The sequence below is a fragment of the Clupea harengus genome, chromosome 26 (genome assembly GCF_900700415.2).
Source record: "Clupea harengus chromosome 26, Ch_v2.0.2, whole genome shotgun sequence".
Taxonomy (NCBI): domain Eukaryota; kingdom Metazoa; phylum Chordata; class Actinopteri; order Clupeiformes; family Clupeidae; genus Clupea; species Clupea harengus.
Genome location: NC_045177.1, coordinates 6,452,126 through 6,479,887, shown reverse-complemented (window position 1 = coordinate 6,479,887; position 27,762 = coordinate 6,452,126). Strand labels below are relative to the sequence as shown.

Below are 27,762 nucleotides of genomic sequence, written 5' to 3'. Positions count from 1 at the left end.
TGGTCCAACTTAACTCATATAGCCCGCATTTTCATCCCCATAGCTTATGTACATAGTGAAAGGACCCACGCCACGGAGCGGCAGTGTCGTTGTTTTTCAACGCTATTCTTTTCTCTTCTTGAGAGTCTCGATGGTAGACCAATGTGTGCTCGCGAGGTTTGAGCATATGCGAGTTCTGCGATCGGAAAGATGGCAGCGCTCTTTGAGGGGTCCACGCTTTGCGCACTTAGTGTAGCGCAAAACTGCACAGAATCTGGGATAGAAGGGATCGAATTGAAAGGGGATGATGATCATGTCGTTGTTACGGACTCGACCAGATCTATTACAGTATACAAGGTAAGGTGAAGCGGACAGATCTGTTTGATTTAACGATTGGCTGGTGCCACGCTTTCCTACCGTACATAGCCCACCTAGCTATTGGTCAGAGCATTTTGTAAACAATCAACGCCAGTACAATAACGCCGCCTTCAATTTGCAATAAGAACCCAGAACATTTTCGGAGGTTTGAAATTAAAGCAAACCCTTGGACGCCAATCTCTTTGAGTGTGTGGGCTGGTGTTGGTAACGATACACGTTACAGGCTATAGTCTGCCTCTAGCCTAGCTAGGAAACCACCACTGCCACGAACATGTCGCTGTTGTATTTCATTTGAAGGTAGTAGTTCATAATAGATGCTAAGTCTAAATGTTATTGCCTTCCAAGAATAATCTTTGGCAGACTGAGAACGCTAAAGAACTTATATGACTGCGGATGTAATTCATGATTGGCATCATAGGAGTTACGAATGCGTGTGGTTGTTCTGACAGGTCTCGGACCAGAAGCCCTTGGGTAGCTGGACAGTGAAGCAGGGCCAAAGAATAACTTGTCCCGCCGTTTATAACTCCAAAACAAGAGAGTACGTGGTGGTGACAGATGATAAGGTAAACAACGAAGATTGACTTCTCCTCATCTTTATCCATTAGCTTTATCTGAAGTTATGAAGTTAAGTCAATCATTTGTTTATATTGTGTTTTTAACCTATTGTTTTCCCCCTTAGGTTATAAGAGTTTGGAAAGATGATGACATCAGTCTTGACAAAGCATTTAAAGCTACTGTAAGTATGATTGGGATATATCGAATGTACTCACCCAGACCTCTTATAGAGGCCTGAAACAATTCTTTGCAGAGACCTTAACATGTTCATTATTTTTCCACATTAATGTTGATGTGTCTTTTTTCCAAGTTCTGAATTCACTCACAGATTACATTTCTTTGTAATACAATCTTGTTCGCCTTGCCTCGCCTCCCGAGTTGTCTCGAGTTCTGCCCGTTTTGTCGTCTTCTCCTTTCCTGTCGTGTTCTCATCGCCTGACCCAGTTTGCTCTTGTGCTGCAGGTGTCCTCTGACGTTTGGAGGGTCCACTCGGCCCCTGACCAAGAGCCAGTGGTTCTCTTCCGCAGAGGTGCCGTCCAACTCCTGGACTCGCTGTTGGCTGAGCCTCAGCAGGACGTGGAAAACATTCTCTCAGAGGAAGAGGTCATCAGGTAGGACCCCTCCTGCTTCAAACGGCCATCCAGCCACCATATGCAGCACTGACAGGCATTTAGGTCACAGATGTGTAATTGTCCAGATTTGAACCCCTGTCTTTTTCTGGTGTGGGTTGTTTGAGATGAAGGGGTATATCTCGCAGAGACCTACCAATGCTGCTGGATTTAGGCCTGGCTGTTTTTTTAAGTCAGGTGTATGTACCAGTACAATGTTTTCTGCTGAATGTCACATAGCTGATGTCCAGTATTCTTGGGGAGAGATTTGCATTCAAGTGTCATCAATGTTATCCTTTAGGTGGAGCACCCTCGTCACTTCAGGAAAACAACAATGGATTCTCTATATCACAGAACATGTAAGACTACACCCCCTTCTCCACTCATGCCGTGTTAGTATGTTCCATTTAAGAATCAGTGTAATCGTCCCCTCTGCTGTTTCACGGAATATTCCATTTGTTTCCTCAGAAAGGGGAACACTGCCTGCATGTGCAGAGTCTCGGGAACATGTCCAGAGTGGCGTACCGGCTGGAGGGCACGGGCTCCACTTCCCTCAGCTATTCGGTGTCACCGCGCAGCGGCAATCTGCACATACTCAGTCTATGTAAGTGAGCACACAACAGCATGTGTGGTGTCGCCGCAAACTGGGGATATGGTTTCATTCGACAGACAGTTGTTGGTCATCTAAAGCACCTTAAGAGTGCTTGGACGCTGTTGGAGTCATTCATCCAAGTATCTGTTACTGTAACTAAGACATGCCCTTGTTTTGATGTCTCTGTGTCTAGTCAGTTGCCGTACATGAGAATTGTCATGCGTAGTAACGGTGTCTTTGCCTTCTTTAAAGTGCTTTTTACTTTTGGTGGTGAAACTTTCTTAATTCTTAGATATGCGCACTGTGACAACCTGAAAAACTGTATCTAAACACAGCCTCTCATCCCTCCATCTTGATCTTACTTGCAGACCCGGATGGCTGTGTGTATGAGAGTATAGTGCCCATGCGATTGCCAGAGGGCGTGGAGGGCAAGGTGCTACCGCTGCCCAGGACCCTGCTCCTGATGCTGCCGCTGGGGGAGGGGGAGCTGGCATCAGCCTCCGCTGTGCCCCTGGACTCAGCCCACGTGGCAGTGGTGGGGGTCCCGCATCCGTCAGCAGGGGCAGGGAAAGGTAAACCCATCCCCATCCAGCAAGGAACTCTTCCAGGCTCTTGTGGATCTGTGACAATTTATTGCATTGAGAATCATCGTTGTATACCTCACAGTGTAACACTAAAACTCATATAGATGCACTGGGCTCTGGCTTACTTTTGGTTGTTATTGTGCGTGCCCTGATTATTGCCAAAGTGGTACCGAACGCTGTCTCTGTCTTCCTCACCAGATTACCTGTGCATTTGGAACACCAACTTCCAGACACTGCAAGCTGGGAAGGAAATGGCTGGGAGAATATATGGCCAGGTCAGTCAGAACAAATGTTTTGGAAAAAAAATGGATGTGCTCAATGTATCTTGAGACTATAAAACATTTCTACCAGATAAACAAAGGCGAAAAACTGTTTGTTTGTTTGTTTGTTTGTTTGTTTGTTTTGTTTGTTTTTGTTTCCAGTTGTGGTGTTACTGCGGGAAGCTTTATGTTCCTCACGGAAAGGCTTTGTCTGTAATCCCCTTTGAGTGTCAGAAATCCTCTCTGGCTGCTGCTATGGGAAAACTCAAACAACCTGGAGGCTGCGGTAAGCTCCTATACAGCACGCCGCTATGAAAAGCCTCCCCCTCGTACTCTGTTAGTAGTGACACTGCCATTAGAACACTAATGACCTACAATATGTTACCCAACATAGCTACTTGCAGAAGTGTGTTTCATTGAAGTAGGGACCTTTTGTTTTAGGTAACTCTTAATGTGTATTTTTCATCCTGGCTTTGCTCTGTCGTTCGTCCAGAGTTGAACCCTCCGGTGCCCGTGGCATCATGGGGTGCGGTGACGCAGGAGCAAACATCTGCGAGTGCGGTGGAGACACGGAAGAATGTGAGTGACGTTTAGTCAGTGCTATGCACATCCCTTTAAGGGGGCCACATCCCTTTAAGGGGGCCATAAATGCTGAAAAGATGTAGTTCACTTGGCATCAATAGTTCATGTGGACTCAACAATCTGCTGCAACACGCTCATCTGGGGTTTCAGGTTATATGAAATGTGACCTACCCCACTTCACACCTGTGTATATTAATGCAAGGAGTTAGTCCTGGACCTTCTTGTAGGTTTAACTTGATTTGTTGCACTGGTAAACAACTTCTTAGTTGATCCTGATTTTTTTTTTCCCCCCATTCTTTTCTTTCCTTTCTAGAGGTTGACTCGCAAAAGCCAGGGGGCCTCTGCCATCGCTGTTGACCAGTTAATAGAGCTAATCAAGGTAACGGCCTCTCATCTAAAGCCACATGCTGGTCATTCTCCCAAACCTCTGGAGAGGACATCAAGAAGTGTTAACTACATGCATTCACAGTATTTTCTGAGGAGACGTGGTCATAATTCTTTGCAATGGTAGATATGGTTCCCAATTGAAGCCTCTAAATGCTAAACAGAATTACGTGTTTAAACTCGGAGGATATGCATATTTGATCCCTTTGTCAATTATAATACAATAATAATAATTGTAAACAATACCATAATTTTATCATTTTCATGTCACTTTGTGACAATTGTTGCATTGGGTTCTTTTGAGAAATTCTTTCCTTGGTTTGTCCAACACTCTGAATGCGTTTGTTTCAGTATGTTGTAAGGTCTGAACTGCACTAAAGTGTTGCTGTACTTCAAGTCCAAAAAGGCTTTTTGTTTTTTAATGCCAACTTTGTATCAGTTCAATTGATTTCTCCCCCTCACATGATGGCCATCTTATTCAGTCTTGGGTCCCCAGTAACTCACCTTAATTGGGTGTTGTCTTCTTGCAGACCGGCTCGGAGGACCAGGTCCACAAGGCAATGACGTCCTTCCTCTCTAAGTCAGACCTCCCAGGTCTCCAGCTGGCTGTGGGGAACCTGGCCTCTGCCTTAGTAACCCGGAGCCTGGAGGAACCCTCCTTCTACCCACACAAGGTCCTGGTGCAGCTGGTGCACACCAAGTGTCTCTGCCACAGGTGAGGGTGTGGTGTGCTATTAGATGATGTTTGGCACCAAGAACTGCATAGCTATTTATTAGTAGCTTAGCAGCTGCTATACGAGTGCGTTTATGGTTGTTATTAGACTTTGGTCTGGTATGGCACACTCTTCAACTTAGCCAAGTTGGCAAGCATGAAAAACAAGATTGTGAGTTAAATGTGTTTGGAAGCAGGTTTAATTCACCATAAGTTGCACTGCCCATCTTGTGCATAGTACATTTCTGCAAGGCAACCTTATACAAGGTGAAGTCAAAAAGTTCAGAGACTGCTCCTATAAAAAGAAAAAAACCTACCTGATTTGAATGTTGCCGCCATCCCCTTTGAAGTACTCACTTTAGGCCATGACCCAGGGGGACGCGCAAACTGACAACCCCGGTTTCCGAAATCCGTGCATACGGATTATTTTATGAATACTGGGTCTTGTCTCACGAAGAATGCAAGATCAAAAAGTTTTGATCTAACAGATATGATTGTATTCCTCTGGTCTCCAGTGTGTGTCCTGACCTCCTGAAGCTGGCTCTGGAGAAGAAGGACTCGGCCCTGTGTCAGTTCTGTCTACAGGTCTTTCCAGACATACCTGAGGCCATCACCTGCGCCTGCCTCAAAGCCTTCCTCAGGTAAATATTCTCCCACTGGTGAAATTGGGTTGATCACAATCGCTGAGAACTTTTTGGTGGAGGTTTCTATTACTTGTGTCCCTTTCAGAAGATTAAAGAATGTCCGAGCAGGACTTAGATCTAGACAGCAGATGTTGGAGAAAACAAATCATGGTTGCCAGTTACCCATTCATTTTTTAATGAGATATAACAACTACTAGTTTGTGTTCCCCATGTTCTATGTTCTGTGCCTTGTGTTCCCCCATGTTTCGCGAATTCACACAAATTCAAGGCTGACCACATTTGCCATACTTCTGCAAAAAAAGGAAAGTCATGGAATTTCTGCATTATTTCTGATTGATTTTATTTAACTCAAAATCACCCCAATTTTTGAGAATTCCTGCAGCAAGATGAGTTAGTTTTGGCTGCACAAATTACACCAAACCTCGCAAGATCCTGATGGAATCAAAATTTTGAGGAATTCCTGCTGGAAATAACCTCAATCACAGCAATTTGAACCTGGACCTTTCCCAAAGCCAATCCTTCAATCCAGTCCCCCACTATCTCTCCTCACAGCACTCCAGACAGTGAGCTGGAGACGGTTACTCTGGAGACGGACAGCGTGGCGTACATGGAGGGCCTGAGTGCCGTGACTGTGCAGGAGAAGGAGGAGAATGAGACCCAACAGAACGGCTTCAGCACACCGGCAGCAGCAGAGGAGAACAGCTCTGAAGCCCAGCACCCTCTCCACCAGAAACCAAAGCTAGCCAGCTCCATGTCCCTGGACATGACGAGGCCCGTCGGACTACACAAAGCAGTATTACTGTATCCTTGGCTGCAGAAGCACTGAGATGCTTTTCTTGTACTTTAAGGTCCTTGTCATCTCCCTTACATTAATTGGTACATGTAAATGAGTCTATATGCTGAAGTATAATGCAAACCCATACAGTCAACGATACTTCAGGGAACATGGTAAACAGGGGGATTGAAACCTCCCCCTCTCTCTGTCTCTCTCTTTCTCACTCTCACTCTCTCTCTCTCTCGCTCTCACTTGCACTCTCTCTCTCTCTCTCTCTCTCTCTCTCTCATAAAGCGATTACAAGTATTTTTCTTTCTCTCTCTAGAGTATAAAGACATTACAAGTATTTTTCTTTCTCTCTCTAGAGTATAAAGACATTACAAAAACACTCTACTGAACTACATTAACATAAAACCACTCTAAGTGAGGCAGTTTGAATTTTTCCCTTGACAGCAGCTTCACAGAAATGAAATCTTACAGACGCCGTACAGTGACAGCTTCCTGTTGCCTCATCTCAAAGACCTCTCTGCACCACAGGTTATAGTAAGTATCCGTTTACAGGGTCACAACTGACACTTTTTTTTTTTTTGTATTGTCATGATCAAAATGTTATTTGCTTATTGTTTTATTGTCATTGTTAAGTTTTTTTTTATCTGTGCAAATAGATATCTTACTAAATGGTTCACTCAAAAGTTTTCTTCCACAGCAGTACAGTAAATTTGTGTCATTAACATAACATATGTTTTTCCAACTGAAGTACAGAATATCTGTAACACAGTCAGTTTGATGTTCCGTCATTCTCTTATATCCCCAGCTTTTCCTCCAGTACCTCCAGTTCTTATATGTGAAGTATTATCAAGAGATCAACACACAGGTTCCTGCTTTGAGGTCACCAACAATGACACAGGTTGGTTGGGTGGATGGTTTCGCTCTCTGACTCATGATGACATTATTATTGTTTGTAGAGTTCACTGGTTAGCTTTTCCAGTGTGTCTGAAGACTTGGGTACAGAGTAAACAGCATGTAACATGTTTCCTGTAACTCCTGTATTTTGTTTCCCCTATGCTCTTCATAACTGCAGATCATAGACTGGGTCTGTATGCTTGTGGATGCTCACTTCACTGTCTTGGTCATGGCTCCAGAAGCGAAGGAATTGCTAGCAGGCCTTCACAGCTTCGTGAAAGCACAGGTACGTGCTTTTAAGCTTGCAACTTGGCGTGTGCAGAAGGTGTCTGCCACTTGTATCCTGTGGTCATTCGGTGTGTTGAACAGGTCACTGCTGAGACCTGCACAGCTAACTTTGCCTGCCCCCCCCCCCCCCCCCCTTAATTTCAGATGAGGTTATTTACCGGTCTGGGGAAAATCGAGGGCAGCCTTCACGCACTGAAGAAAGCCAAGCCGTCAAAGGACAACAGCCAGTACTCTATTGAAGTGATTGAGCTGTTTTAAACCAACTGTATAGACTCTTTTAAACAAATATGGCTTCTCTCCTCACTTTTGCAATAAATGACCTGAGCTTTGTGTTTTCTAAAACAGTTGATTAGACATTTCTACATGGCTATAATGTGTATTTATATAAGTTACAACATGAATTGGAAATGTAAAATGTATTGCAAATTAAAGCCGTAATTATAGTGTATACTACCAGACCACCTTCCTACGATTGTATTTTCTTTTTGAGCCAATATGTTTTGGGGGTGACCTATTTTGTCAAGAAGATAATGTTATTTTAAAAGCCGTCATACCAGTAGAGTAATTCAGTGTCCAGTATTTTTGTAGAAGACTAACTGTACAACCAGCGTTGTGTATGAAAATGTCATGTATTATATTTACATCGATACGATCTTACAGAGAATGTTATAAGCATAAGAATTTTGCTTGTAATTCAGAGCCTTTTGAAACTGCTTAGTGTGGTTTATAACACTTAATACTGGTATTTTCTTGGATAATGGTTTCCTTACATTTCGTCAGCGTGTGCCTGCACAACTGGGTGCAGCATAAAAGCAAAACACCACTACCATAACACTTCCACCACAGATGTCTACGAATGTCTCTCTCTGGAATCATGTCGAACAACGGGCACCTCGAACAACGAACACCTCGAACAACGATTACCTCGAACAACGATTACCTCGAACAACGAACACCTCGAACAACGAACACCTCGAACAACGCGTCTTAAGAGGCGTCATCCATAAAAACATTCGTTGTCGGCAGGATTCGAACCTGCGCGGGAAGATCCCAATGGATTTCTAGTCCATCGCCTTAACCACTCGGCCACGACAACTATATAAGCATACCTTTTGTGAGGTTTTTTTATAGATCTTATTTTGTGATAAATTATCGTGTATGTTTTCTTTCAACATTATTTTCATAAGTTGATTCTTATGCGCACACAAAACCACAGCGGTCACATTAACAAGAGGCTTGCCTTATCTTGACTGATCAAATGTCAGAGGCCTATAAATTATCTACTGTAATCTTGCCTTTTATATTACTATTTGAAAAAGGAAAATTGAACGCATAAACGAAGGCTACATGATGTAGGCAGAATAAACTACAGGCTAACTAATGTTGGCATTAGGTGAAATATATAATGAACTACTCAAACTAATTTAATTCTTAAAAGCAGTCGCCAATTTGAAAATGCAAAAAATTAAGACATTAGGAGAATGGCAGTTTAACGCAGATTGAATTTATTAGGTTACACTGCAACATCTGTGCGTTGCATAAGCAGTAACCATAGTATTATCTTCAAAGAGCACTAAATCTTAAGTTACCAACTAGGCTAACACGTAACCCTTTTTTATTCTGTTTCGAAATAAATCCGTAACCTATGTTGAACTTGAAATATGTGAATAAAATGTTTTCAATGCCCCTTCTGCATAGCTTGCAGCGTCTTTGAAATGATCTCAAACACATACACAGTCAAACGCGCTGTTATATTTACAAGCTCGCTCCAATATAATCAATTGATGAATGAGAGAGTAGTTAAACTCAGACTGACAAATGAACGTAAATAGACTGCATCGTGTCTACTATGCTTTCTAATTTTGTGAACTAACATGGTATTCGCATCTATTGTAGAGTACGTCACGTGACCTCCATAGAGGGCCTGCTGAGTGTTTTCAGTACAGGGAGAGAGAGGAAGAAAAATGGCGACTGTAGGCGACCCAGAGCGGGACGCCGGCCATTCGGTTTGAGCTTTTTCCCGTTAATTTAGACCGGGGATATCCGGGACTCCTGCAGACTTAACAAAGCAAGCTAGTCTTTTGGAAGCGGTCTGATTTGTCTGAATTGCGTGGGCTGGTGGCGTACGAAAACTGAAAACAGAAATAATACATTCTAAGCTAGCTTGCTATAATGAGAGGGAGAAGAGGCAGGCCGCCTAAACAGGCACTGATGGGGGAGCCATCCCCCGTGCCAGTCCGCGGTTTTAGAGCCAGGCGGGGAATGCGTGGAAGAGGTCGAGGAACATCAGATATTGCAGGAATTACTTCCAGGAGGGGAAATTATCATTCGTCGAGAGGCAGAAAAAAATTTGGAGCTACATCGAGGGGTAGAGGAAGAGGCAGGGGCTCGAGAGGTGGCCGTGGAAGCAGAGGGAGACGGCCAGCCAGCAAGATTGTGTACGATGACCATGAGAGTGATGAGGAGGATGCCGTGAGTTTGAGATCGGACGATGATGAGTTTTTACGGGAAAACCCTCTGTCGGACGACGACGGGGCCTTTGATGATGGCTCCGATTATCAGGAGGAAATACCAGACGAAGATGATGCTAGTTACTGCACGGAGAGCAGTTTTAGGAGTCATAGTACCCACGGTAGCACTCCAGGTACGTTGCTGCTAGCTAAGTAGCTAGCTAACTAGCTTAATGCTTAATTAAGTCATGGAAGTGTAAGAGTGATGCATACACCCAGGAGTGTTGATTAAACTTACTTAACTGTTATACACAAGTGTATATGGTGCGAAGTAAGTTAAGCTGCATTGTTCAAAATGGAGCTTGCTCGCAGAAACAGGCCTCTTTGTTTATTGAGATCCGGTGATGTATCGCGCACTTGTACCACCGAGTCGTCGGTTGTTTACAAATAGTAGCTCACCATTCCCATCCAAAAAACGCACACATTCGGTTTTATTTGTTGGTTGTAATCACAGAGGTGCGGTTTTAGTTATCATTACATTACGTAATGCTAATTGTTTTTAGATACGGCAGTATTCGCTTATAGCTTGCAGGCGCGATATCAACTTCTGGCTATCCATTCATTCAAATACAAATGTTTTTGGGCCATTTTCCCTCATACATTTGTACTTAAATCTGTCACATTTCCAAAAGTTTTTTAACGATTCTTGTGAATATTTAGGTAACGACATTGTGCTAACGTGGCTAGCAGCATTTGCAGTACTTATCCCCACGATGCGGATATACCCACAATGTAGATGCATGGAATTAAGTTAGTTTCAGTAACTTGTAAAAGAGTTCGCCTGTCCGGTACAGCTTCTCACAGTGATATCGGACAAATATTACTCTTTTGTGACTTACTGTGAAAATAGTTGTTGCCAAATTGTGATAATTTACGTAAGGTTACTCAGCTTAATTAATGTTACGAAAGGCTCGCAAGTTAGCAAAAGGCAATTGACAGCACGGCTTTGTTTTGAAAATGGCGCTCCTGTTCCACCTGTTGCGTGAGGCATTCATTATCCTTCACCCCTGATTACGTTGGTCCATTTAAATATGTTCTATCACCAGTATTAATAACAGGTTCATGCTTTGCGTTTTGTGGACCTAGTATGTATTATTTGTTTGCGGCAACGAAACATTACTGTATCAGCATTAGTAACGGGAATTTTGGGGACATTTTGGAGCTCTTCTTTTTATGTTGAATTCTAGTAGTGCATTCATTAGGCGGCCTTACGTGGATAGGTTATTCTTAGATAATGTATTTTGCTACAGTCACGCTCAGCAGCAGCATATTTTGGAATGTTAATGTGAATTCCATCCCCATTCCCAAACTTCGACTCAAAATTCTGCTGGGTTTTTATTGACCGATTTGTAAGGAAGGAGGCAAACAATTTAAAACATGTATCTATTTGGTCCATACGTAATGTTCATGTTTAAGTGTGAGCTTTGACGTTTCTTAGTCACATCTCAGTTCTAATATGAGTTATGTGGCCTAGAAGTAGTTCAGCAAAAGACCGACCATGCACAGAGAAACAACATCCAAGAAAGACACTCCAGGTGTGGTTAACAAAAGGATGAGAGGTCGTGTACGCCAACACTTCACATGAGATTTACCTTCCCAAGAGATAGGACTTGTTTGCCATTGATGTTCACCGTTCAGCCAGGTTGTGACTGCAGTTATTGTCTCCATATTAAAGGTTTTTTTTATTATTATTTTTTTATCGTGCACCATTAATCTTATTATTAGGGACAAAAACCTAGTAGTTCTCCACAACATGTGGAATAGGCATAGAATAGTTTAGCACCAGCTGCCAGCTCAGCCTATTTACATTTTTCGACACTGAGCTAAGGGATCTGCATACATAAAGACGCTTGTTTCAATTCAGCTTAACTCATATCATGACTTGTCCCTCGTGGGATTTTCACAAAACAAAAAAACAGCCTTCATGGCTAAAGGTTTACCGCCTGAAATGAACACTCTGGAGGAGTGGAGTGGAGTTATCTCTGTGGGGTATCGGTGGCAGTCCCCTGACAGCCTTATTGCTTGTGACATCCTGAATGAGAGAAGCACTCATTTTGCATGCAGAGGGAAGCTGACTGAGGTTTTTTATTTGTGAAACATCACCATCATTTGCTTCATCACCTATCATGTGTTTCACACACACAAACTTCTCTGTGTTTTCTCGGTACTGCCAGGCCAAAAGCCTTCCTTCTACTTGGTCACAAATGACCACACACACACACAGACCTTACATGTGTGTTTGAATTGCATTGTTCTTGGACAGTTCCAGTGGGACTTGTGATCCCTTTAGCAATGCTTCCTTTCTAATGGGCAGTAAAAACACACGTCGCTGGACGACATCTTGAGGTGTTGTAAGCATTCCCTCTTAATTTGACCCCGTCTTGAGAGGTTATGTAAGCACAAAGCTAGTCAAATGTGGCATTTTTAAAAAGGGCTCACTCACGAGCAGCGGGTGACCTATTTCCCCTATGATAAGGATCAGGTTCACCCTCAGTGTCCATGATGTGAGACCTGGGCCACTGGCAGCATGGTAGGTGCAGGTCACAGGTCTCCTTCACATGGCCTAATCGTGGATTACGCTTTCTGACCAATAAGGGTTACTCGCTGTGAAAGCCTGTATTGAGAGGCGAGCGATTCATTGGCTCAGCGGGGTGCACTTTGTGTCTCCGGCCAAACTTGAACCTTCCACGGCCAGCGCACACTGAACCGCCTTTGTGGAACTAATGACGAACTGGATGATGAATGTCAGTTTGGAGTAGTTCTCCAGAGAGGGTGTGCTCTCCCATGTTTAATTTGTTTAAAAAAAAATAGTTAGCCTACCAAATAAAGATTGTGGTTTGTTCACTGTTGTCATGAGCATGCTGTGGTGTATGTAATGAATGCACTAAAATTGCATCATGAATACTGTAGCCGGCCATCCAGAGAACTAGCCTACTTAGAAGTGTGGGGTTATTAAAGAGACTGGAGATTAGTTGGATTATATCCTCTCCTTCCTATTAAGTGATGTTATCAGTTGGTAATGTCCAGAATTTGGTGTAATCTGAAATTAATCCACTTCAAAAGACATATGGTGGCAGCAATTTAATGTCAGGTGCACATTTATTATCCTTCTAAATTGTCAGTCATCTGAAGGTTTTATCTGTTCCTTAATTACATTTTTATGGGAGAATGTCTTATGAGCCGATGCAAACAAAACAAAACACTTGTGTTCCGTTTAACCATATTTGTGCAAATGCAATGCCTCAGCGCAAGTCATTTGTACCTTGTATTGCCTTGAGTTTGTTTCATGCACATGTGTGCGTCACTTTGTTCAAAAGTTTCAGTCCAGTGTGATATTAATCCTTTCCCCCTTTCCTTCCTTTGTCTCTCCCGTAGGTCGCAGGAGAGCGCGCGTCCGCCGCCCTCGATCGCCCATCTTCGAGGAGAAGGAAATCCCCCTGCTGGACCTCCCCAAGTCGTCGGACGACCTGATGATCCCTCCCGGGCAGGTCCTGAACGCGGCGGCCGTCTACGAGGTCCTCCGCAACTTCCGCGCGGTGCTGCGTCTGTCGCCGTTCCGCTTCGAGGACTTCTGCGCCGCCCTGGCGGGACAGGAGCAGTGCACGCTGATCGCCGAGACGCACATCTCCCTGCTCAAGGCCATCCTGCGCGAGGAGGACTCGTCCAACACCACCTTCGGCCCCGCCGACCTCAAGGACAGCGTCAACTCCACGCTCTACTTCATCGACGGCATGACGTGGCCCGAGGTGGTGCGCGCCTACTGCGAGAGCGACCCCGAGTACCAGCACGTCCTGCCCGTGCAGGAGGGCGAGGAGTACCCCTTCGAGCCGCTGGAGTCCAAGGTGAAGGTGCTCCAGTTCCTGGTGGACCAGTTTCTGACCACCAACCTGGCCCGCGAGGAGCTCATGTCCGAGGGGGTGGTGCAGTACGACGACCACTGCCGCGTGTGCCACCGGCTGGGCGACCTGCTCTGCTGCGAGACCTGCTCGGCCGTCTACCACCTGGAGTGCGTCAAGCCGCCGCTGGTGGAGGTGCCCGAGGACGAGTGGCAGTGTGAGGTGTGCGTGGCACACCAGGTGCCCGGCGTGGCGACAGCGTCACCGAGGCGCAGAAGAGCCGGCCGTACATCCGCCAGGAGCCCGTCGGCTATGACCGGCACCGCAGGAAGTACTGGTTCCTCCATCGCCGCATTGTCATGTAAGTAGTACCACCACGAGAGAAGTCTAGAACCTTCTAGACTAGAAGTTATAGATACTCACTGTGAGTGAGTGACTAGGTTATTTTACTTGTTACTCCCAGGATTCATTTCAGCATAAGCCCTAAATTGTATTTGCAATCGTAGAACATCAACACTCAACAAAGTGCATAAAGTGCATAAAGTGGCATCTTCATGACTAAAAGTAAAAAGTGAACTTGCAGGTAGGAAAAAGGGAAGTAGCGGCGAAATTAGATAATTAAATTTGCATGTATCCTCTCCCACCCAGAATGGTAATAAAAAAAGTCTGCTTTGTTCTGAATGTTACGGTTCAATGAAAAGCTCTACTGGATACATACATATTTTCATATTAACATCCCCCACTCTCAGACACCCATTCTGGAACACCCCTGTATTCCGGTAAAAAGGTGTTGCAGTTTATAGCCACGCAGACAAATTGTATTGACTTATCATAAATTGAGAGTGTCACCTTGAGGTTGAAATTTCTCATTCCTTCATGTGAAGATAAGCCATCAATTCACTCCGTAGTTCTTCTGTATCGACCCACCGTGAAGGAAGTTGTCAAAATCACCTGCTTTTTAAAACTGCATTCGAGTCATGTCCGAGGGTGAAAAATCTCAACCGCATTGTTGCAAAGTGACTTCTTCGGGGCACTATCATGTTCCACTCGAGACGGCATTGGATGTTACAGCTAGACGCCGGTTGCATTTCAGGCGCGGGGAAGACGACCCCGCTAACGTTCGAGCGTTTCACTCCTCTCCTGAAGTAGGGCAAATCAAGTTACATCCAGGCTAGCCGTGGCTTCGCTTCCAACAAGGAGAGGCTGCTAATTCAACCCCACTTTTAGACATAGACGTATACATGTGGTATGTGTTGTCCAGGCCAGACCTAACTTCCTACTGTATATAGCTGCAGGCCTAATCAAGTGCACCTGGCGCTAATATTAATATGGTCCCAGAGGACTTGAGTCACTGATGCAGGGGTTGGAACTAAACATGGTGGATGGGGAGATCTGCTGCTGGAGGAAACAGTCATAGCATACATACATACATACATACATCATGTTGTACAGGTGTTGGGTATGCCCATGGGTATTAAGTCCATGTAGTTGTGCCACAGTTAGCGCAGGGATGGATATTCTTAGCTACCAGGAGCTTGTGTGTGAATGCTAAAATGCGCATACAATTTTACTCTCTTGGTTTTGGAGTCGTTCTGACAGGCCAGTGGCCTTTGCTCAAGGTTTGTTTAGTGTTTACTTCTCCTACTACTAATGCGTCCGATCACTTCCAAAGACCAAAAACGAGATGAAGTCTGCTGCTTGGTTGGTTGACCTGGAAACCTGCACCTAGCCCTGACCCCTTGGCAGGCGAGCGCACTCATCCTTGACCTAGTCTCTCTTGCAGCCCAAACTAATCCTCTGTTCCCCTCCCCGGTTCTCCCAGAGAGGAAGACGGCGAGCACGAGGACAAGACCATCTGGTACTACAGCACGCGGGTGCAGCTGGCCGAGCTGATGGAGTCTTTGGACAAGAGCTACTGGGAGGGCGAGCTGCACGCCGCGCTGGAGGAGATGTGCCCGGAGATCCACACCCACATGGACATCACCGAGGACCTGACCAACAAGGCCCGCGGCAACAACAAGGCGTACCTCACTGCTGCCAACGGTAAGGGGGGGGGGGAGGTTTGACAGGCGTGTGAAAGTGTGACCAGTAGAGCACATGGCCGCTGGACAGAAGAAGAAAAAAAAACGTTCCCAAACTATAGCTGATTTTAGGATCTTGGGATGTCGTTTGAGGACTTGCATCTCTGTCTTGCAAACAATAATGAAATATAGATGGGACATCTCCGTTATAGTTTCAGGTGTTGCATCACTCTGTCTGGATTTTGTTGGTATGATTCAGACGGACATTGGACACCAGTATTCCCCAGTTTCAGACTAGACCGTAGCTGATTTTAGGATGTTACATTATTAAGTGGCTCTCTGACCCCTTGAAGAACTTGTGTCTATTATGAGCCCGTGTTCGTGTGTGTAGCACTAATAGGCACCTCGCATCTGTGATAACTGTAGCTGCGTCCTTGATAAGAAAAGATTGAGCATCCTGGTTAGATGAGGAGGAGGCGGCGAGTTCCTTGTAGCTAGTTGTTGGGGTGGAGAGGTGAGAGGCTGAACAGAGCGAGGCATGTCTAGACCTCCGCTTGAGAGAGGAACACAAAGCCGCCCATTGTGTGTCGAGCGTCGAGAAATGAGGATTCTTTTGACAGCCCGCTCCAAAGAGAATGAGAGCCATTTTTATTCCACTGCTTCATTCATTCTTTCTTAGATTCCTCGGTGATGTTTGCTACTATTATAGGGGGATCTAACAGGCACATTCTTTGTATATTGTGTGGAGTCGCTATCTCCTTTTCTCCCTCTCTGTGTGTGTGTGTGTGTGTGTGTGTGTGTGTGTGTGTGTGTGTGTGTGTGTCCTTCTGTGTCTCATCCTCCCTCTCTCTCTCCCCTGTATGTCATCTCACCCTCCATCTCTCTCTTGCCATTATCTCGAAGTGTTTTGCGCAATCTTCCAATTTTGCTCTCAGAGACCGTTCACACCTGACATTGTGTCTCGGATGATAAGAAGCGGACAGCTCTACTCCAATTTATATAAACACGTACATCATTTCCATTGCCCAGTGCAGGAGTGGGTCCCCACGTCATTCACTGTGCCCCTTCACTTAAAAAACAAATGTAACTAATAATGAGATGGAAAGATAACTCTGCCATTCATATTAACATAACAATGAAATCTGAAGATCGACTATAAAGCTGCTGTCTAGTCAGGTGATATGAGAACACTAATCTTTTATATAGCCCATCCACGCTTGTCAGACAGTAGGCCTACTTGGTGCGTTATTAGTTATTGAAATCAACCTTTGCGCTCTCGTAATATATCTCTGTGCGCTTTTTCTAAATGTTCAGATGTGGTAGACAAAGCCATGTAGCACAGGACTCATTCGCGTACACACACTGCTAAAAGAATGACCACATGCGCCCCAGACCCCCTACAAATGTGGTCCGAGTGATCGGATCCCAATGTGTCCTCGATGCGTCTTGAGCGCATTCACACCTCTGCTTAGAGCTGCCCACTTGTGATCCGATCACCCAAGACGGATGTCAATGCCAGGTGTGAACAGGGCCTGAGTATTGGCTGATTGCTTTCCGCCCACCCGCCAAGCTATTGTCATCATCCCGCAGATAGTGAAAGCAATTGTTTCGACAATTGTTTGACACAAACACACACACACACATTGAGACAGTGATCCCCACACACTCACACGCAAGCCATCACACTAACACACACTTTTTTTATTTTCATTCACGCATTTCTCATTTGTGCATATCTGCTGCGCGGCAGGGTCTCCTCTCCCTCCTGTTCTGTGTGCACAGGGCTTATCATTGACTTGGCTGCCTTTCCCTTCCTTCCCTCCTTCCTGCCTCAGTCTGATAATGGCATCTCCACCTCCCCTCCCCCACACCAAACACACCCACCCACCCTATAGTGGCACACCGCAACCACCATCAGTCACCACCACCACCACCGTCCCCACTGCCCCCCTCCCCTCACCCGCCTCTGCACTCTGTTACACTGCTGTATGTGTTCAGCTCCTCCTGACTGTGTCAGGTCAGGTAGCTATCTCTCTCTCTCTCTCTCGATGGTTTTTCTTTTCTTTTTCCCTTTCTTGTGTGGCTGTAGGTGTGTGTGTGTGTGTGTGGGAGGGAGGGGGGATGCAGGCTGGCAGTGTCGGCAGGATCAAAACAAGGTCCAGGCAGCTTCAAGTGGTCAGGGCCAAGGAGAGAAGAGAAAAGCACTGGCAAGGCTGAATGGATGAGAAAAAGGGAGAGAGAGAGAGAGAGAGCGTGTTTCAGAGACAGAGATGATCTAAGAGAGAGTGTCTGAGAACATGAGTTAGAGTTTGTGTGTGTCTGAATTACCTGACCGTGTTTGTGTGTGTGTGTGTGTGAGAGAGAGAGATAGAGGGTGAGTTTCAGAGACAGAGATGATCTAAGAGAGAGTGTCTGAGAACATGAGTTAAGAGTTTGTGTGTGTCTGAATTACCTGACCATGAGTGTGTGTGTGTGTGAGAGAGAGGGTGAGTTTCAGAAGCAGGAGAAGAAAAAGAAAAGGAGAGAGAGAGAGACAGAGAGAGGTGGGCGGGGGGATATTATGGCTCAGTCCCAGGTTCCTGGTCGTCCTGCCCTTCCCACTGGCCTGTGCCAAGTAGGGCCCGCCTCAAGCCAAGGCTGCCCATAAGTGGCTGCATTGTGCTGCCCACGGAGATGCTAGAGGGCACCGGGTGCAGATAGGGATGAAGCCTGCACCTGAACCCCCCCAAAGACACACACTGGAGGGGGGGGCGCTCTGAGGCGGCTCAGAGGGGGGTCCCCCCAAAGACCCACACAGGGGGGTGCACTGAGGCGGCTCACAGAGGGGTCCCCCCAAAGACACACACAGGGGGGTGCACTGAGGCGGCTCACAGAGGGATCCCCCCAAAGACACACACACAGTAGGGGGGGCGCTCTGAGGCGGCTCACAGAGGGATCCCCCCAAAGACACACACAGGGGGGGAGCACTGAGGCGGCTCACAGAGGGGTCCCCCCAAAGACACACACACAGGGGGGTGCACTGAGGCGGCTCAGAGAGGGATCCCCACCAAAGACACACACAGGGGGGGCGTAGCGGGCGGCTCACAGAGGGGTCCCCCCAAAGACACACACTGGAGGGGGGGCGCTCTGAGGCGGCTCACAGAGGGATCCCCCCAAAGACACACACTGGAGGGGGGGCGCTCTGAGGCGGCTCAGAGGGGGGTCCCCCCAAAGACACACACATGGGGGGTGCACTGAGGCGGCTCACAGAGGGATCCCCCCAAAGACACACACATGGGGGGTGCACTGAGGCGGCTCACAGAGGGTCCCCCCAAAGACACACACATGGGGGGCGCACTGAGGCGGCTCACAGAGGGTCCCCCAAAGACACACACATGGGGGGCGCTCTGAGGCGGCTCACAGAGGGATCCCCCCAAAGACACACACATGGGGGGCGCACTGAGGCGGCTCACAGAGGGTCCCCCCAAAGACACACACATGGAGGGCGCTCTGAGGCGGCTCACAGAGGGATCCCCCCAAAGACACACACTGGAGGGGGGGCTCTGAGGCGGCTCACAGAGGGGTCCCCCCAAAAGACCCACACATAGGGGGCGCACTGAGACGCTTACAGAGGGATCCCCCCAAAGACACACACAGGAGGGGCGCTCTGAGGCGGCTCACAGAGGGGTCCCCCCAAAGACACACACACACAGGGGGGGCGCACTGAGGCGGCTCACAGAGGGAAGCTCTAATGGCGGTTTGTTTCCTGGTTACACGGGAGGAGAGATGTTTGTCTCCCTAATCAGGGCAGGGCTTGGAGAATTTGTAAATCACTGCCAGTTGGGCAGGCATTCTATAGAGTTTGGCTGTCCGAAACATGAATTAGACTGGCCCCAAATAATAATAAAAAAGACAGTTTTTATGTTGAAAGGTAGGTTTATTCGAGAACGCTATAAAACACATTTGCAATCATAGATATCATTATGCATCTCACGAGAGTTTGCCCTTCTTCCTCTGTTCTTTTCAGGGCCGCTGCTGGCCATTTGAGTGCCCTAAGCAGAAATGCTTCCCCAAAAAAATAAATATTATTATTATTAAAGTTATAAATGTGAATCTCTCAACATAATTAATGTAAACCAATAATGCAAAAAACACACACATGTCAAGGCAAACAACTGAAGCAAATAAAAGGTTTGTACCTCACAAGCTATACAGATATTCTCTCAGTTGAAATAGCAAATGACACATTTTGCTGAGATTCTTTGCTTACTGTGTATCTGTTTTTAAATGTTCAGTTAAATAGAAATGTTGCCAGCTGTTTGATGAATTATTGATTAATGTTTTTTTGCTGAGTATGGTTGGCACATTGGCCTGGTTGAAGTGAACCTGATAGGCTACCACAACAGAATGTCCATTCAATATTGCACTAAACGAAATGAGCGCTGCAAGTCATGCTCTACTTTGAGCGAGGACGAATTAGATGAGATGTTAAGGTTGCATCTGAAGCAGAGGCTGATGTATAGGTTTGCTTAATAAACCACACAATCAAACTTAAATGCTGGCGTTAGCCTTCTGCCCCATAGACAAGTTGTTTAGTCTTCTAACCTATTAGCTGGGTAAGCTTAGACATTTCTTGCCTGTAATGTATGCATTGTGGAGGCGAATGTTCCAGTATTTTAGGAATTAACACGTTCAAAAATACGAGATGTCATCCTGCAGTTTTTTTTGTTTGACTCTGGTTGCCTTTCCACCTTGTCTTTCGTAAACGGTTGCCTATAGGCTTGATATGGTCACTGTGAGGTGCAATCAAAACAAACCACAGGGAGAGAGGAGGGGGCAGCACGATCCTTCATGTTGTTATTCCGGTGAAATGTGGAGTGTACAGCCTATATTTATTTAATGGTGAAGTAGTCTGAAAGGTAGATAGTAGATCATTATCTATTTGAGCTTATTTTTATGTCTTCATATTCATGGTGCCCCTTGGTGCATTCAGTACCCTACTTGCAGCGCATGGCCTGTGTGTACGTAGAGGACTCTGGCATCAAACACAACCAGACCTTTCTGATTAACGTAACACTATGCAACAATTTGACACTGTTTGAGGTACAGTTTAATAGGCAACTACTTTTGGTACCATCCTCAAATTCATTTTGATAGCATATGGTCATGTGTCTTCCACACTAGCCATCCAAGATATGCACTATGTAGTTCTGTGTTTCCTGGCTGGAACACCTTGCAAAAATGGAAGATAAGCTTTCACAGCATGACATTGCCAGCTATACTGCCAAAAGACACCAGCTAGTGTATTGGCAAGTTCTATCAGTGTCAGCTGGGCTGTTGGTTGTGTTTGCAAGGTTTTTGCATGCCTTTTAGGTAGTTAGCATGCTAGTTTTGGAACAGAACTCCTTGTTGCTGCTTTAACGCTTACGCTTCTAAGCGGACGAACATGACCCATCATGATCAACAAGCAGGAAAGGGGATTTTAACTTATGGGATATCATTTCTGGTAGCCCTTCAGACAGTTGGTGCATTTTTCTAGCACAACAGGAAAACTTGATTGTCCCCGGAACATCGGGCTAGCAATGTTGCAAGCCCTGCAGGACATTGTCCAAAATAGTACAGTGTATCTAATGCATGTTTGGTAAGAAGTATTTTGACATCAGACTGTTAGATGTGCAACAACAAACACACAGGGGTATTATTAATCGAAACCCTATACTGGACTTGCATATTTATGCTGTAGAATGACTTCACTTTGGATTGGGATTGCTGTAACTTCTAAACAGGCTTTTGCATTGCCATGCAAGGTTTGTATGAATGCATGTGTGCATGTGTTTGTGCCAACATTGTGACTGTGGATTATTTTCCCCATTTCCTGTGGCTCACTTCAGCTGCCGTGTCGGAGTGTGTGAGGCTTTTAGCACTCTCTCCATGTCTTTATCTAGTCCCTGGGGTTGGATTCAAAATGGCTAACACCATCTTTAACATTGAGTCCTGTCTCTCATCTTCGTTTTTTTTTCTTCTTCTTTCTTCAGAGGAGATTCTGGACCGTCTCAAGGCCCGACAGGAGGAGGAGGAGAAGCGACGGAACGCTGCGGAGGAAGAGAGGAACAGGAAGGACGAAAAACTTGAGGAGCAGCCCGACGAGTCGCTACAAGGCGAGCTCTCCTCAGGACTCTCGGGCACGGAGGAGGCCAACCCAGAAGGTACCGTAGCAGTATACCGCTCGTAAAATGTTGGATAAGCCCTTCCTTTGGAAACTGTTCCCTTCTAGGTATTTACATGGGAAATGTGCCTTGGACTTTTTATGATTTGCACAGAATCTGAATACCGAGGGTATTTAATATCGCTTTTACAGTGATTTAATGTCGCTGAATTTGATCCTGAATGCTGTGTTTCCACTTTCACTTATTACCATGAGAGCGATTGGACATTGTCCTTCTTACCTGATAGAGGCACACAGCTGTAACTTGATCTAAAACTTGTGTAGAGTTTTTGAAGACACAAGCAGCATTGCGATCTAAAATACAGATGGTAGCTATAGAAGAAGCATGAATCTTGAAGTAAAGAAATCCTTTTAAATTCCCATGCATTAAAATCTTGATCCAATGCCTTTGTCCAGAAGGCTGCTGATATTGAATGTGTGACTTGAGATCCTGGATGTAAGACTGAGTGCTGTTGGCCCTTATTCTTCAGTATGATTTGTAGTCACATGCATTCTTCTGTAGCAGAGTCCCCCTCTGCTGGTCAGGAGGCCAGTGGCAGCCTCGAGGCCCTGAAGCCCGACTCCCCCTCTGCGGACCCATCCTTACCCTCCACAAGGGCCCCGAGCCCTGCGGTAGAGGCCCCTGAGGGGCCCCCTGCTGCGGGAGACTTGGGGGACGAGGGCCCAGAAAGCATGGAGGAGGTGCCAGAGTCAGCAGGTACTATCCTGTTCGCGGGGCCCCTCCTTTCGTGCAGACAAAACATGCAGTGGCTCCGGAGTCCAGACTACTGACTCAGGGCCAGTCTCTTCCGGTTCCATGCCGTCCCTCCCCTCACGATGGACGTTGTCATGGTGAACTGGTCCTGGGTCAGCTGGTGTGGGCCTGAGGCGCGCGCATCCCCTCTCTCATCCCTCCATTCTCTCAGTTGCATGGATGTCTCCCTCCTCCAGCTTCCCTGCCCTACTGGGCTCACTTCTCATCGTTCACGCTCCCCCCTTCATGCATCCTCCCATTCTCTTCATCATTTGGGTCCTTTTGCTTTCGCCACCGTCTGCTCCTCTTGCATTGCCAGCAGCAAACAGCCGGATGCTTCCGCCAGTTCTTTCTGGCCCTTTTTTTCTTTCCAAGGCCAGGCAGCGCTCTCTCTCTCTCTCTCTCTCGCTCTCTCTCTCTGTCTCTCTCTCTCTCGTGTGTTCAGTTTCCCTCCTCTTCTCTCTCAGGAGCCTGTTGCTAATGACCCTTCAAGGCGTAGTCAGACAGCGCTGTCTGGCCCGCTGCCGAGAGAGAGAGACATCCAGTGGTAGCTTCGAAGCTTGCTCTGTCTGATTGGTCTCTCTCTTGTGTCATCTCAAAACCTCAATCAGTTCAAACACACAGCTTTGTTGTTCTTTTCAGCATTGACCAATGAAGCACTACCTGTATGGCTGTTCGACCCACAGCTTTTGGCTGGCTTTTGTCTCTGTTTCTGTTTCTGTATGGCTGACGGCCAGTGAGGAGGTGCCGTCTAAGTAGGGCTATGGAGATGTCAGAGGGCGGTAATGGAATACAGCGCTTCACTGGGAATGTGAACACGGAGCTTCATCTGCTGATCCAAACCGATGGGGGGGGGGGGGGGGATTTTTCATATTTGGCTCTGTTCTCAAAGTGATCTTTTAAGTAAGGGAGCACTGTATTTTGTTGTGTGTTGAAAAGATATTGAATGAATAAGTATCATTTTATCAAGCTGTGTATAGCAGACAAGATCGTACGAGGACTGTCTCATGTTTCTGTTATGCTGCATGAGCTCCTTTCCAAAATGGAGCAGTAAATGAATCCTAAGCGCGCGGGAATATTAATGATGTTTGTTTGAAGGTCTGTGTGAGGGGAGGGAGCGGAATACTTACATTTATAATTATTCATGGGGCAGATTATTTTAGTCGGAGCGACTTACAAGGCAGGCACGACACAACACGAGTGTTATGACAGTAGAGCCTGATTTTCTGACAAGCACCATGAGACGTACATTTGAAAGAAATTCTGAGGTAAAAAATTGTAAAATGGACGTAGGTGTAAGACACAGCCACAACCAGAGCTCGAGCCTGTAGCTAACGCTAATAATTTAGTGTTGCTGAAGGAACAATAAGCACAAAGCAGCCAGTGTTTGATGCAGCAAGCAGTTTGCCTCAGAACATCTCTGTAGAATGCCTGGCTTTGCCTGCACGCGCACCGGAGTGCAATGAGATAAACAGCAGCACCGGTGTGAGTGTTACATAACGATTCCATCACCGTCAAATCCGCCCTCCTCGGAGAGGATTTTCCTGACGAGACCCAGATCCCGGCTCCCGTTTCTCCACCAGGAGAGAAGGAGGTCGGCAGCGCTCCAGCTCATCCTTGTTCCTTAATGGGAAATATAGCCAGAGCTTTAGTGAGCGCCCGGCCACCGCCAGAGGAGAAGGTCCTCTCCTCGGAGAAGGAGCTCAGTGATATGACCTTAAGCGCTAGTTACAGTAGCGCTGCTGTAAAATAAATGATGTGGATGCTAATGAGCTCCAGAGCACATCTCCCTGGTGTAGCACCGGTCAGATATGATGATTTTAGCAGGATTAAGGCTTTCCTTGTGAATTAAATTGAATTACTGAGAAGGTCTCATTGTACTGCTGAAGTCTTTTTGGAGGTTGAATTTCTGTTCGCCTCTATTTAAATAATGTAGCCTCAAGACATTTAGACATTTAAATTATTCTTAGCTTTACTGCCAGTGTCTGTCTTTTTTTTTTATGGCGTGCTCAGTATCAAAAGTGTGAATTTGCCCTGCTAATCAAATGTCCAGAGGCTGCTGGTTTGAAATTCCCTCCGCCTGGGAAGTGAAGAACTGACGGCCACAAGGGGGCGCTGTCGGCTAGCATATGTTCTCACGTCTCATCCCTGTGTTGTCCACCAGTGTCAGTGTCACAGCAGTGTCTGTCCATCTCCTCTCCTCCGTCCTCTCAGCCTTGCATTGTGTTTGTGTTTGTGTTTGTCATCGCTATCTGTCCACCCGTCAGCATATCACCATCTCGCTTGTTGTGCTTGTTGTGGCTGCCATTGATCATTTGGTTGCTCTTTGCTTTCAAGCAAAACTATTTTCTTTTTTCTGTTTTCAGCACATTTTGTGCGAGTGACCTTAACATTGCAAAAGCTGTTTTGACAAGAAATCTAAATCACTGTCCTGTTGTTCCCCCCACCCGACACCCTCCCTTGCAGACAAGGCTTCGGAGTCAGAGTCCGGCTCTCGGCCAGGAGAGGGGGGGTCCCCGGCCGGTGGCCAGCCCCCCCACGCGGTCGACGAGAACAGCAACAGCAGTCAGTTCTCCACCTCCGGGGGCTCGAGGGGCCACGAGGAGCCTGACGCAGCCGACAAGTCCCTCCAGGACGCCACAGGTCAGCCAGAAGCCAGACAGACAAACCAGCCAATCCCATAGGCTGTTTACTCCCCCTAAGTCCCACTTATGGCTTACCATTACATTATTCCATAAGCAAAAGGGTTTTCTTTCCCAAACTGTCTGGACCTCTTTATCTAATTTCAAAGCAGTTCTACTTTTAATAGTTACATGAGGTCTGACCACTTAGCTTCATCCACCGATGTCTACACCCTCGGAAAAAAGGTTCTTGATGGGTTCTCTAGACGGTTCAAGCTTCATAGCGTCTTTCCCACATGAAGAAACCTCTGTTTACTTGTATTTAAATATACCTTCTATGACTGTTAAGGCTTCTGCTGGAACCTATTACAACTTGTGAGGCGTTAAGGAGATTCAAATTGAATATACCAGTATTCTTATTTCGGAGGCTGTAAATGCAGGTTCTCTTAACGTCTATATAGTGTTAGTATGTATGTTAGATCATGGTCATTCATCCATGTGTGTGTGTGTTTCCAACCGCAGCGGAGGGGAAGGACAAGGCGAACGGCGAGGCAGGCGGACCGGTGAGGCGCCCCCCCACGCGCATGGTGACGCGACTGAGGAACCCCGAGAGCAAGCTGAGCCAGCTGAAGAGCCAACAGGCGGCGGCCGCCGTCCACGAGTCGAATAAGATCTACAAGGATGGCAAGGAGGTGAGGACACACACACGCACACGCACGCACACGCACGCGCGCACATACAGGGCTACAAGGAGGGTGAGGGGAAGATCACAGAAGATGCTCTCTGTCTTTTACACACACACACACACACACACACACACACACACACACACACACACACAGAGACAGAGACCAACAGAGAACTGGATAGTCTCTGTACTTACAACCGGCATCTTTGATCATAAGGACATTACAGGAATGATTGTCCCATATGAAAAGGTGGACCTCTGGCCACAGTTGACCTTCTTAAAAAAAGCTGTTGTGTGTATGAAAGCATGCAGGAGCATTTTGTGTGTGCTGCTACAAATGCTCTCGTAAATCCAATCAGCCCTCCTGGTCCTCTTCATCCCTCTCTCTCTCTTCATCCCTCTCTCTCTCTCTCTTCATCCCTCTCTCTCTCTTCATCCCTCTCTCTCTCTTCCCCGATCCCAGGTGCTGGTGCTGACCCCTGGTGGCGACCTCTCCCGGCTGAGCACGCGCAGCTCCACCGGCGGCGTGGCCTCGGGCCGGGACCTGGTGGTGAAGGGCACGCTGGGCCACTTCTTCAAGCTGGGCCAGGAGGGCAAGTACCGCGTCTACCACAACCAGTTCAGCAACAACACGCTGGCGCTCAACAAGCCGCAGCACCGCGAGGATCAGGACAAGCGGCGCCACCTGGCGCACAAGTTCTGCATGACGCCCGCCGGCGAGTTCAAGTGGAACGGCGCGGTGCACGGCTCCAAGGTGCTGACGGTGTCCACGCTGCGCCTCACCATCATCCAGCTGGAGAACAACGTCCCCGCGCCCTTCCTCCACCCCAACTGGGCATCACACAGGTAGGGGGCGCGCCTGCGGGGGAGATTTGGCTGAGATGGCCTCACATGTGTCAGGCTACAAGAGTTTCAAACAGGTTGGGCCTTAGAGGTCTTTCTGAATAGAAATGCCATTTAAAATGGCATGTGACCTATATTTATGAGCGCTGTGTCAGGTGAGATCCCAGGAAAAGATGAAGTGTACAGCACATGAGGAGACTGTAGATGAAGAGAACTTTTACTGGGAACTGTTGAAATGCACACCGTGTTATTTCTCAGTCCTAAAGAACACACACGTATCCTGTTTTGCATTTGTGGGGACGCTGAGAGCAATATGAAGAATGGCATGTTCGTGGCATAATGGATAACCACATGATTGACTGACTCTCGCAGGTCGAACTGGTGCAAGGCGGTGCAGATGTGCAGTAAGGCGCGGGAGTTCGCCCTGGCTCTGGCCATCCTGGAGTGTGCCATCAAACCCGTGGCCATGCTGCCCATGTGGAAGGATGCCCTGGGCCACACTAGGCAAGTCAACCCTCTGGAGTGTGTGTGTGTGTGTGTGTGTGTGTGTGTGTGTGTGTGTGTGTGTGTGTGTGTGTGTGTGTGTGTGTGTGTGTGTGTGTGTGTGTGTCTGTGTGTGTGTGTGTGCGTCTGCGTGTGTGTCTGCGTGTGTGTGTGTGTGTGTGTGTCTGCGTGTGTGTGTGTGTGTGTGTGTCTGTAGGTGTGTCCACTTGTATTGACCTTTCCACGCTGATGTCACAGGTCACATGATTTGTTTATATCGCCATAGATTTTTATTATTGATTTCATTATTGAGTGCAACGCACCAGCTTTAAGTCACAGTTATTTATATAGCACATTTAAAAACAACAGCACATTCTCACTTGTACACTGTAGCATTCACATACTAGAAAATGTATTCCCATCAACATGATCACATGAGTAATTTTTGAGATTTATTTTAAAATGGGGTTTTCCATCCAAAGATAGCTGGCCGAATGCATATATGAGCCAGCTAAAATTTCTAGCAGACACCAACCATCTTATCTATACGTTCAAGGCAAATTAACTCTTTGACAGCC

At 46.7% G+C, this 27,762-nt stretch overlaps 2 protein-coding genes and 1 non-coding gene across 3 annotated transcripts in view; 2 read left to right on the top strand and 1 right to left on the bottom strand.

The window, feature by feature from the left end:
• Positions 1 to 93: 93 nt before the first annotated feature.
• On the top strand, positions 94 to 7,702 carry nol11 (nucleolar protein 11). The gene is made up of 18 exons (XM_012827493.3): positions 94 to 336; positions 807 to 920; positions 1,037 to 1,093; positions 1,375 to 1,523; positions 1,822 to 1,879; positions 1,989 to 2,124; positions 2,481 to 2,684; positions 2,895 to 2,971; positions 3,119 to 3,242; positions 3,450 to 3,535; positions 3,852 to 3,917; positions 4,453 to 4,637; positions 5,150 to 5,275; positions 5,831 to 6,079; positions 6,518 to 6,596; positions 6,868 to 6,960; positions 7,135 to 7,242; positions 7,389 to 7,702. The coding sequence occupies exons 1-18, from the start codon at positions 190 to 192 to the stop codon at positions 7,500 to 7,502; spliced, it is 2,172 nt and encodes a 723-aa protein (XP_012682947.2). The 5' UTR covers positions 94 to 189; the 3' UTR covers positions 7,503 to 7,702.
• A 556-nt stretch (positions 7,703 to 8,258) lies between these two features.
• On the bottom strand, positions 8,259 to 8,340 carry trnas-aga. The gene has a single exon. It is a non-coding gene; the product is annotated as a tRNA-Ser (tRNA).
• Positions 8,341 to 9,065: 725 nt separating this feature from the next.
• The window catches only part of LOC105900186 (nucleosome-remodeling factor subunit BPTF), a 46,484-nt gene continuing 27,787 nt past the window's right edge, over positions 9,066 to 27,762 (top strand). The window contains 10 exon segments of the mRNA XM_031564107.2: positions 9,066 to 9,888; positions 13,130 to 13,840; positions 13,843 to 13,951; positions 15,413 to 15,633; positions 21,626 to 21,796; positions 22,319 to 22,513; positions 25,016 to 25,192; positions 25,693 to 25,862; positions 26,322 to 26,704; positions 27,074 to 27,205. Coding sequence (XP_031419967.1) covers positions 9,417 to 9,888; positions 13,130 to 13,840; positions 13,843 to 13,951; positions 15,413 to 15,633; positions 21,626 to 21,796; positions 22,319 to 22,513; positions 25,016 to 25,192; positions 25,693 to 25,862; positions 26,322 to 26,704; positions 27,074 to 27,205 — 2,741 coding nt within the window. The 5' untranslated portion in view covers positions 9,066 to 9,416.

Bases quoted from the DNA above. Each gene is read 5' to 3' on its own strand.
- nol11 (XM_012827493.3), top strand. From the start codon at position 190: ATGGCAGCGCTCTTTGAGGGGTCCACGCTTTGCGCACTTAGTGTAGCG. The intron at 921-1,036 runs GTAAACAACGAA...TTTCCCCCTTAG, and splicing joins TGGTGGTGACAGATGATAAG to GTTATAAGAGTTTGGAAAGA. The intron at 1,524-1,821 runs GTAGGACCCCTC...GTTATCCTTTAG, and splicing joins TCAGAGGAAGAGGTCATCAG to GTGGAGCACCCTCGTCACTT.